At 35.8% G+C, this 12,070-nt stretch overlaps 1 protein-coding gene across 1 annotated transcript; it reads left to right on the forward strand.

Moving 5' to 3' along the window:
- Nucleotides 1-338: 338 nt before the first annotated feature.
- LOC131158271 (uncharacterized) lies at nucleotides 339-8,277 on the forward strand. The gene is made up of 2 exons (XM_058113014.1): nucleotides 339-548; nucleotides 7,775-8,277. The coding sequence occupies exons 1-2, from the start codon at nucleotides 446-448 to the stop codon at nucleotides 8,080-8,082; spliced, it is 411 nt and encodes a 136-aa protein (XP_057968997.1). The 5' UTR covers nucleotides 339-445; the 3' UTR covers nucleotides 8,083-8,277.
- Nucleotides 8,278-12,070: the final 3,793 nt, after the last annotated feature.

Genomic DNA, 12,070 nt, shown 5'->3' on the forward strand with positions numbered 1-12,070 from the left:
TTATCATGTTAAATATAATGATTAAAATTTAGACAAGGTATTACCCTCAATTACTCCAATTAATTAATTATTAAGTGTTAAATATTCTAAATTTATAATTGTTAAAAATTGTAGATTTACTTAAGTAAATAATTTTAGGTCTTAAAAATATTAATGTTCTTCTGGTTACATACATATTAAAGGTATAATTGTTATTTTCCATAATTTTATGTACGTTTCTAAAAAAAATTATAATGTGAATCAAATAAAAAAAATTTATAAAATAAATAACTTTTTTTAAAAAAATAAATTTTTTAAAATTTTATTTTATGAGAATATTTTTTTATGGGCGAACAAGTCTTTTTTGGGGTGAGGTGAGGAAGAAAAGTTCAAAATCGAAGAAAATGGAGAAAGCGGCCGCGGCTGCTGACTGGGTGCTCACCGCAAACGCCATCCAGTGGAACGGATGGAAGCAACAAAATCTCAGCCTCAACCCCCAAGGGAATCCGTCGCTCAACGCTACAAACTCACCTGGCGAATCCTTTTGATCTCCAATCTCGCCCTCGGAGGTCTCTCTCTCTCTCTCTCTCTCTCTCTCTCTCTCTCTCTCTCTCTCTCTCTCTCTCTCTCTCTCTCTCTCTCTCTCTTGCGCTGACACACACACTGACACTCTGGAACATAGACGACCTGTGCTTGTATTTTAAGGAACGGTTGGAAATCCTAAACTCTGCACATCGCAATCTGAGTAGCCTTGATTTTGTGAGTGGTTCTTTGACATAAGAAGCAATTAAACCGTTTGATGCAATGTGGCTTTTCATTTTTTGTAAACTGCCATCTGGTGTGTTGGATGTTTGATCTATTGGGTTGGTAACTGGTGATTGGGGGCGTATTGTTTTAACATGTGAATTTGTTTTCTTCTTCTTTCTTTGGGTTTTTAATTTATATCCTGAGAGAGGGGAAGGGTTGGTTTAGGGTTTAAACGTATGTATCTGATGATACCCTTTGTTCAAAGAGGTTGTTATCATGCAATTTTAAACAAATTCATCAAACTTCCCCTTATTGTTGGCCCATTGTAAAGAGGATTTGGCTCTGGCAGTTAGAAATATGTCCATCGCGTCACACTGGTATCTGGGAGCTTGGCTGTGGTTTTTGAAAACTTGCAAAGTTGTTGAAGCTAGCTCTGTTTCATCTTACATCTTATCCATGAATTAACTGTGCTTGTATTCTAGGATTGCTTGTGTCCATCAGTCACAGAGGTCAATGTTATTATTCCCCTGTCATAGTGGGTCTTTGGTTGTTCGAGTGTGATGAGGTTTAGCTGTGCGATATATCCTTTCTCTAAAACAAATCCCCTATTTTGTTCTCTGTTTTCCTTGAATTCTACAGGTTTGCATTGATTTTGGTGTTGTCGGTGAGAAAATGAGAAGTGGGAAAGATGTGTTGAAATTAAGGCTGAAATGAGTATTGGACAAGAAGATCATTGTATTTAGTGGCATTGGCATAAGCATTCCATGTTTAGGAGCTATGCTGACTTCTATTCCAAGAAGCTTAGTGAAAATATATGTAAATGAAGTCCTTTTTAGCATAGGGATGTTCTTTACAAGTGAGCTTGATATATATAGCTGAACACTAACTTGACCTAAAACCTTGAGCGGTTTGGTCCCAATGTGCATATTCCACTTGTCCTCCACTCAACTTTTTGATGTAGAACAAACTCACAAGTGGAATTTCTTAACAATCTTCTTCTCACTTGTGACTTTCAAATACTTTCGCTTGAACGGAAGCACCATTCCTAATCACTAGTGTCACACAACCATGGGAAAGCGACAAACTATGGGAGTTCATTTATCTATAGGACTCATATCGGTAGGATCTATCATTCTTCCATGGGGTTTACATCACATGATGAACACTTGAGTTTCAAACCATTAGCTCTAATATCACTTGTTAGCAGTTAGCACAGGGACATTCTTCACAAGTTGGCTTGATTTACCTGATTGAGCTCTAACTTAACCCGATAGTTTAAGCCATTAGGTTAAGTTGTGGCCCTGACCATGTATATAAGTCACTCATCCTCCACATAACTTTCCAATAGCAGATGAACTCACTAGTTGAACTTCTTAACAGTGTTTGTAGTAAGAGATCTAAGTAAGCAGAGGGTTTTAACTCTGAATGATACCAATTTAGTATTCACGTCTTCTGTTTGACTTTTTTATCTGCCTACCTGTGGCAATGTAATCAAATTTTATTCCCAATTCTATTTACACAACTAAGCAGAGAAGGTGGATGAAAATGGTTTTTTTGATGTGTTGTTAAACAATAAAAGCAACATATTTTGTCAGCCTCCAAAATTATTCTCAGTAGGCACTTTTAACCTTCAAAATTAACCCTATTGGATATACCTTATTGGGGTTTCTATAGCTGTTTCTGTTTTAATTGTTCTACCTGTCTGATGCTGACATAAAATTACCTTGTATTAGTAAACATGCTTGGTATAATAAACCCCTTTAATATAATAAACTCTCAATTTTTTAAATTTCTGGAACCATATACAAATTATCTAGAAGCTGCATTAAATTTGGTTAAGATGCAGTAATTACATATTTGATAAGATAATTTGGATATTGGTCTGGTCTAGGTGTAATTGAATAAACTAAGGTGACCTTCTATGTTTGACTATGATATCAAACCTCCTGCCTAAGGATAATTCTTAGTATGCATATGATTTTGAGATTGGATGGAGTGCAAATTATTAAAATCAAGGAGAAAAAGGGTGGATTGAAGTGGTATGTCAAGTGCGAGCATATGGAATGCCCATAGTTAACAAAAAACACTGACACCCTAGCAAACCAAATATTGGTGCGAACTTTCCAAAGTGTGGAATATTATCATTCAAAAACACTATATCTAATGATCCAAAGTTTTGATTCTATTTTTTTCACATAACATAACTTTGTAATAGTTAAAAGTGGGGAATCATCACATTTTAATTCTATTTCTGTCATTATTAATCTATTTCTTAGTAGAAATCTCGTCTACATTTAGAAACACCTCAACATCCTCACCCCAAAATACACAGGTGCCATTTCACCAATGTATCTATTTATGTATACCCTTAACATTCCACATTTTAGAGCACGTGCTGCGATCCCATTTCCATTCCTTGAACCAAAACGTCCCACATTCTAGGTAACATTTGGTGTGCTAATGAGGTGGTTAAAAATTAAAATTTTGAATCTGGAAGATCTTGGTTGTGGCAGGTAACATACATCTGACATCTCCACCTTATGAAGAGGTTGTTCTTGATGACGCTCTTTCTTTCTTTTTATATGGATCAGTATTGAGCATAGAAATAGGTGAAATAAGCATGCTAACAATTGATGAACAGCCATAGCCTGGGAATAGTTTTGGTTTATGGGTTATTTAAGGACCATTTGGTATCATTGTGAGAAATTATGAAAACAAAAATTTTAAAAATCAGAAAAAAAAAAAAACTAAAAACTAAAAACCTTTTACCTATTAAGTTAATACTTCTAGAACTAGACAAAGTTAAAAATTGATTAATACAAATGCTCATTTTTGTCCTTGAATCAAATAATAATTACAAAATACAATTAAACTAATAAAACTACAAAGTAATATAAATTAAAAATATTATAACAATAAATAAAAATTATTATAATTGTTTTATTTAATTATTATATTTCAAAATTCACTTTACGAAAACAATCTTATTGTACATGACAATTGAAATATAGTAAAAATATCTTGTAAATGACCTTTTTTATTTTTTTATTTTTTTTAATTTCATGGGCATTTTTTATTTTAAATATATTTTAAATTTATATGATCATTTTATTTTAATTTTAATTGAAAAAGTATGGATAAAATGATTGTTTTAATCTAAACAATTTAATTTTGGATGCTAAAATATTATGGCAATAGGTTGCCAAAACAACTGAAAACCATTATGGTTTTCAGTTTTTTCACAAGCAAATGAAAACCATCAACAAAAAGGGGAAACTGACAACATAAACAAACGCGTTTTCATAATTTGTTTATTCATTGTACAGAAACGAAAATCAAAAACGAAAAACCAAAAATAGAAACAATATTAGAAAGACCTTTAGTTATTCTTGTGTGGTACTTTTTAGAGCAACTCGTGCACTGATTTCATATCTAATTCTATGTTTGGTATACAGGAATGGAATGGGATAAGAATGGAATAGATTGGAGAATGGAATGGAATAGGGAGTAGAATGGATTGATCATTCACTTTCCATAGTTTGGTGACAAATGTTGAATCACATTGGAATGGAATGGGCATTCCCATTCTCTATTCCATTCTCATGTTTGGTATAAGTAATTAATAATGAAATAGAATACTCATCAATTTTTTAAAATACATTAAAACACAACAACAACAACACAACAAAACCAAGCCTTAGTCCCATTAGGTGGGGTTGGCTATATGAATCCTTTCCCGCCAATTTATGCGATCATTGACCATTTCTTTTGATTAAAATGTACAAATATAATAATTTTTTAAAGAAATTAACTCTTTTAAATATGACTTTAATTAAAGGAAAAAATAATAATAAATAAAGCATTCATTTATACCGCACATGTAGAATTTTAAAGAAAAAATTAGACAACATAAATCCCAACAATTTCATTTTATCAATATCACATGTTTTAAGTGCATACTAAATTTTTTTTAAAAAAATTCCTATTCTATTAAGAAGTTCAATGGTTTGTCAAATAAAACCAATATCCACATAACAAAACTAATCAATAAGAGCCTCAATTAATTTTTCGTCTTCTTCTTCGGTCCACAACCTTTGGCTTTTACCGGGACCACAAATGTCTTCGGGTGCCATACCTAAAAACCAATCAAGATACAGGAGTTGGATGCATCATTAAAATTCAATATAATGGACAGTATCACTACAATCAAGATTTAAAAAGTACATGTCAAACAAGTCCATTCATTTGACATACACATAGGAGTTACCTCACTCTAATTGGAGACAAACATTTAAAAAACATTTAATATAATGGATGCATCATTAAAATTCAATATAATGGACAGTATCACTACAACCAAGATTCAAGAATACATGCCAAACAAATAAACCTAGAGAAATTTATAATGAAGCAAAGATCTCTAATCTGTTTGAATTCGAAACATGCTTAGTTGCATGTTGACCTAAACCAAACTGTAATTAACAGCATGAAAATAACATTTACTGCCTGTGAAATACCCATCCACTTGGAAGGACAGAATCACAAAATAAACTATTCATTGTTTAGCTAGTGTCTTACATGGGTTAAGAAACTAGAATGTGCCAAAAATTCACATGTTTTTATTTATTTTTCAGTGGGAATTTCTTTAAAACATTCCATTTAAGTAAAAATTTACATGTGAAAACGTGTATTAAATGTTAATATTGGGGGCTTGGGCAAACTACGCAGGTACTGCATCGAGCATGTGTCCCTATAGCCCCATTTTCCCTCAACGTTTTGAAGGAGGAGATGCATATATTCTTAATTCACAATAACCTGTCCACAAAACTTTGTTCCCCACCATCCATGCTCGTATGCATGTTTCTATATAAGTGATACCCACGGAGGACCCATTATGTTAAATATATGCTTCGTTTTTTCTTGAATTATAGAACAGGCAATATTAGTTACCCAACAATTCAACCTCAGCTCGATGTTCTAGGATTTGGCAATGAGTTTTAACAATTGTCTCAAAGTAAAATGTAAAACACGCTGCATTACAAGGATCACAAATCCTTATGGACAGCATACCTTTACTATAAACGGGATAAATAGAGAAAAGGGGTAAATAGAGAATGGTAGGAAGCTATGAGCTCACTAAAACAAATCAAACAAACAAAAATAGTAGTCAAAACAATTGGATCGCAGCCAGTAAAATTATCTCCAGTCCCCTTTAAGAAATTACAGATAGATAAGCCTGGTGGACAACTGTTTTTTTTTTTTTTTTTTAAATTTTTTTTAATCACTGATTTTTAAGTTTTTAACTCAAATTTCAGGCATTAAGGGTCCCTTTGCTGTCTTGGAGGCTTTAGCTGCTAAACCTGAGATAAGAATCTCAGGTTAATTCAAAAATTTTAATTGAACATTTTAAAGCTTGTGCTGTGGGCTTCAGCTGCAACTACTGCTTCTGGTAGCCAGATCAAGGGTGACACATAGGAGCAGCTGGAAAGCAAAAGCAGCAAGAGCAAAGGCAAACCCAAGAAGGGAAAAAAGGTAAGGGGGTAGGAAGAAATAACCAGGTATGCATACCTATGCCTTCCTAGTGTTATGATTATACATACACACTGAAGGAATTCTGTTTTGGCTGTGTAAATCTGGTGTGACCACTGTTTACCTCTCAATAGATATGATTATTAGTGATGACATTGAAACTCTCTTGAAAAGAGCTTTCACGGGGGCATACTCTTTGTGTTCAAAAAGGAACCAGTTATGAATTCAAAGAGTATTCTCTTAAGAAGCTAGCCTGAGTGATATGTTTTCAAAATCCATTGAATCAGAATATTGGCGTAGGACACTGAACACCAAGAACCAAATGCCTGTAGTGAAAAGTGAATATATAGAAATATATAGTACTTTAAACATATAATAAACAAATACGTAGTAGGGGCAAACATTTTCTGAACAATTACAGAAAAATACACTCCATTCAATTTTTCATTCTACTCATTTCGTACTCCATATCAATTTGATTTTTCATTTTATTTATTTCCTACTCCATTCCATGTTTGTTCTCAATTGCTTGTTTTCTTATTTCTTTGCTTTCTGTTTTTTTGGTTGCAAGGCTGTCCTAACCTAGGGGTGACTATTTGTGCCCATTCTGTTTCATTTGAAACAGAATGGCTGCAGGTTTGTAGGTAATTGAACCTGAATGAGAAATAATAATAGGGAATAGTAATATAAGAACATCAAACAGTATTTGAATGCTACAATTCCAAACTTCACCTGAAAATCAACACACAACTTGCAGCACCAAATGCCACTGAACTGAAGAAAATCAGTTGCTAATCGCTCAAATTGATCAATTTCTGCCACACAAATAGAGCTCGAAACAGCAAAGGAAAGCCCTAATCACTGCGTCCAAAATGCACAGCTTCCAATCAGATTTCCTAGAAGTTCATCCCTGCAAAGAGAAGTTGAAAGGAGAGGAGAAAGGGATGGAAGAGTGTTGAGAGAGAGAGTGAGGGGAGTACCTCTGGTGTGAGAGGAGATGAGGGAGTATCGGGAGAGTCGGGGAGGGAGATGGAGGCGATTCCAACTTTAGGTTAGAATCAGCTTTCCTTTCATCTTATAATGGAATCCTTTTTCTTACTTTTAGTGGGAATGAGCATTCCAAGGGAAGAAGTATTCCCACTTTAAAAAATATAACCAAACATGGGAATGGAAATAAATGTTATTTCATTACTGTGTACCAAACATAGCATAAGTGTCATTCTAAATTCCATCGCTTTTCAATCATATTCTTTTGAGTTCCATTGGGAGCACGGATTTGGGCGTTGGATTCATGAATTGAATTATTTTTTTAACAACCCTCAGCAATTTTGTGTTAAATTTTGTCCTAAATTCTCACAATTTCAAATTCGCAGCCAATTTTGTACTAAAAATGCAATGTTGAAGATACTCTGCCACTTAATTTCTGGAAGCATCATATTCTGCCACTTCACAGATGATACACAAGAGTGCCCAGAACCATGGGGGGCAGCAATTAATAATGTTCTTATGGTTTGTGCAGCTTATATGTTTGTGAGGGCAAAAAAGAAGGATGCCGGAATAGGAGATAGGAAAACTGTGTCAGAAAATTCGTCTACTATAAGTACGGCTGCTGTGGCGTCTGAGGAACCCCTGCTCCCACCACCAACGATTGAGCCTAAGAAGGTGCACGAGCCCATTCCTGACAATCAGAAGCGCGAGCTTTTCAAGTGGATTTTGGACGTGAAGAGAAAAGCTGAACCAAAGAATCCTGAAGAAAAGAAGCAAATTGATGAAGAGAAGGCCATTCTAAAACAGTTCATTCGTGCAAAGTCCATCCCCACATTTTAAACAGCAGTTCTTTATGGCATTCTTTTTGTTCATCACTGAAACATTATTTAGTGAGGGAGGGTTCTCTTTTCTCCTGTTGCTTTTTTGGCTGATGGGATTTTATTTTTTTTGGGAATCAATGGCTTTGCCCTCTTTGATCACTTGTATTCAATGAAGATCCTGCCAATATATTCAATCAGATCATTTTCCTACTAATACCTAAACTCTTTGATTTAATCGCGGTCCATGTATGCTTGTTTTAACAATGGCTTGGATTTCTTTTCATTTCTTTTTGTATTTCAAGTGTAGAATGCATGTGAGGCCTATACTTGTTAAGGAGTGTGTCAGTTCTGCCAGGTGTCCTATTACCTGAATAGGACAACTGATTTTTTAATCTGGTCAGTTGATTTAAATGGGATGATGAATTTCTAACCTTGCAGGTGTGATTCATTCCTTTTGATCCATGGACTGGATAATTGATTCTTGAGAAAAATTAATTTGAACTGCTTATTTCAGCTATTAATTTTATGCAATGTATGGCATTCACAAAGAACAATTGGGAACTTTGTGGCAATGTTTAAGATTTATTACGAGAAAATACTTTGTGCCAGTTCTTTTTCTGATTTATGGTTGTAATTGTTAGAAATGGAAATGCAGGGAGAATCTCAGAAGAAGATTTTAGAGAAAAGAGAAGAAAAGAATGCTCTCTATATTTCTTCTGTTTCAATGAGCTTACAGTCATGTGGTTATATACAATTGCCAAAGAATATTGTAACTAATTAAGAAAATACATTACTGCCCTTTATATATAGCTGGACAAGGAAAATGAGCAACTAACTAATAGAATCCAAAGGGAATATGAAAACAGAATGACAAACGTCAATCTTCAGTTGTATCATGTGTTGTGTGCTGCGCTAAATCCATCTCCAATACCCCCCCCCCCCCCCGTTGCAAGATGGAGCGTAAAGATTTATGACTCCCATCTTGGATAAGTGAGAGTAAAGAACTTTTGAAGACAAAGCCTTTGTCATGGTGTTGGCAATTTGAGCAAAGTTAGGAACATAACGAGTGTAGACACTTCCATCTTGGATTTTGTCACGAATTAAATGGCAATCGAGCTCGATATGTTTGGTACTTTCGTGGAAAAGAGGGTTCGCAGCGATGTGTAGGGCAGCTTGGTTATCACAGTGAAGTAAAGTTGCCTAAGGATGAGGAACTTGAAAGGTAGATAAGATGAACCGTAGCCATGTTAAATTAGAACAGGTAGCAGCCATTGATCTACACTCTGCCTTTGCCGATGAGCGTGAAACAACTGATTGTTTCTTAGACTTCCAAGAGATCAGGGAAGAGCCAAGAAAGATGCAATAGCCCCCGATGGATCTTTTGGTGTCAGGACAAGAGGCCTAATTCGAGTCACAGTAGGCCTCAAGTTGAAAGGGAGAAGAATTGAGGAGAAGGAGACCTTGACCAGGGGCACCCTTGAGGTAGCGAAGAACTTTCTAAGCTGCCAGGAGGTGGGAATCAGTTGCGTTGGCCATGAATTGGCTTAAAGTTTGAACACTAAAGCATATGTCTGGCCGAGAGATGGTGAGGTACAGCAGGCGACCAACTAGTCTTCTGTAAACACTGGGGTTTGATAAAGGAGTACATGTGGACTTAGTGAGTTTGAGGTTTTGTTCCATAGGAACCTTAGTAGGAGTGCTCCCCAAGGTACCAGAATCTGCCAAAATGTCCAGTGTATATTTCTGTTGACATAAATGTATCCCTTGCAATCTCTATGCCAAGAAAGTATCACAATGTGCCAAGGTCCTTTATCTGAAACTTGCTGTGTAGAAAAGCCTTTAAGTCATTCACTACATTGAGATCATTGCTTGCAACAAGTATGTCATCAACATAAATGAGTAAAATAACAAAGATGCCATTTGTGTCGTGGGTGAAAAGGCTATAATCAGCTTTGGATGGAGAGAAACTATATTAAAGTAAAGTAGTGGAGAGTTTAGAATACCATTGTCTCGATGCTTGTTTGAGACAATGCAAATTGAGTAACTTGCAAACTTGGTTGGGAGAACTTTTTTGTAGATGGGAGGCTAGGTCATGTAAATGTCTTCATGTAAATCCCTATGTAAGAAGGTATTATTGACATCAAATTGATGTAAATGCCAACCCTTAATCGATGCAACAACTAAAAGACACGGTGACTAGTTTTGCAACTGGAGAGAATGTCTCTTGGTAATCAACCCCTTCAAGTTGAGTGTATCCTTTAGCTACCAATCTGGCCTTCAACCTTTCAACATTGCCATCAGAGTTATATTTAATTTTGTAGACATATTTACAATCAATAGGTACTTTTCCAGGTGGTAAAGCAGTGAGTTCCCAAGTGTGGTTTGCTTCCAAGGTAGCCAGCTCATTATCTATAGCTTGACACCAACTGGGGTCCTTAATGGCTTGTTTAAAGGTTTGTGATTCAATGTGAGTGGAAATAATGGTGGAAAAGGCTTTATATGGATGTGAAAAAGATTGATAGGAAAGAGTATGATGCAGAGGAAAGGGTGTATCTGAGGAAGACAACAACTGCTTATTCAACTCTGGGATGAGAGCAACAAGAGTAGTTTGTTGGCAGTGGAAATCCTGCAGATAGCTGGGTGCACTTCTGTTCTAGTTGGCCTGCGAGGGAGGAGAGGAGAGGTGGATGGTGGGGAAGAAACAGGGGAAGAGGAAGGAGTGGTTTGGGAAAGGGGGTGGAGTTCCTTAAAAAGGATAATGGTAGGTAATGATGGAGTGATTGGAGGAAGGGAAGGAAGCTAGTGGGAATTAGAGGAAATGATAGGGTGTGGCATAGTGGTAAGAGGAGGATATGGAGAAGAAATGTCATGCCCCGAACCCGCTGATGGGTCCTAGGTGTGAATATAGTAACCTTACCTGTCTCTGTATCAATTAAACATACATGATACAATTCTGAATGAGGGTTCGATCCCGTGGGAACCCTATACACATTCACATACATATCCATACTCATCAAATACGCAACGGAAAAGGTTCTCTCTATACATACATCAAATCATACCATAGTCTATATAGAAAAAGAATATACGTTCCCAAAATTACAGTACATACTCAATGTGTCTACAAAAACCAACAATGACAATCTTGTTACAAAACTCATACTTACACAGGTACTAAACGCAGCTAATCGACACCCCCGCTTCCGGACACTAGGATGCTAGTTTCAACTACCTGAAGGACCTAAAAAACATTTGTATATTCGGGGTAAGACACCTCTCAGTAAGGAAGAAAGCATGTTATATTAGTGTGTGTGGCATACGAGTGTTATTTTGGCGTAAAACATAACACAATACAATACAATTCAATACAGTTCCAGTATCCATTCCAGTACATATGATACCAAACATACGGTCAGTATCGTCACACTTAAGCACCCAATACCCTACAATAACCGAAACCTCACAGCGATATCATTGCTAGTACGGTGTAGCTCACACCCATCGGTGACCAGCCAGAAAGAACAGGCAATATTTCACACTCTTTGATATAGAGCCGGACACTTTCGCCCATGGTAATTAGACGAGACATGACATTAGCGTACGATAATTAGCTGCCCCTAGCTGATTCAGCGTACGGTAATTAGCCGCCCTAGCTGATTCAAAAAACCTAGAACAATTTGGAAACTCATGTCCCCATACTCATTAGCGTACGGTAATTAGCAGCCCCTGGCTATTTTTACAAAACCTAGAACATTTTACATATAACAGTTCATTCCACACTTATTTGGTATAAAGAAAATCCTATCGTTTTTAGTTAAAGAATACAATTTAATACAAATATGGGTACGGTCATCTCAATACTACAGTTTTAATACACCATATGGTTTCTCCAATAAAAATAGAGATGATACCTGAAACCCCCAAATTTTCTCGAAAATTGTAACCCGAAAATCTCGCATTTTCACCCGATAGATTTTCTCAAATAAGTAATCAAAACATACATATGA

The sequence above is a fragment of the Malania oleifera genome, chromosome 6 (genome assembly GCF_029873635.1).
Source record: "Malania oleifera isolate guangnan ecotype guangnan chromosome 6, ASM2987363v1, whole genome shotgun sequence".
NCBI classification, from domain to species: domain Eukaryota; kingdom Viridiplantae; phylum Streptophyta; class Magnoliopsida; order Santalales; family Ximeniaceae; genus Malania; species Malania oleifera.

Coding starts and splice junctions, on each gene's coding strand:
- LOC131158271 (XM_058113014.1), top strand. CDS start 446: ATGGAAGCAACAAAATCTCAGCCTCAACCCCCAAGGGAATCCGTCGCT. Junction 549..7,774: donor CTCCAATCTCGCCCTCGGAG/GTCTCTCTCTCT, acceptor TGGTTTGTGCAG/CTTATATGTTTGTGAGGGCA.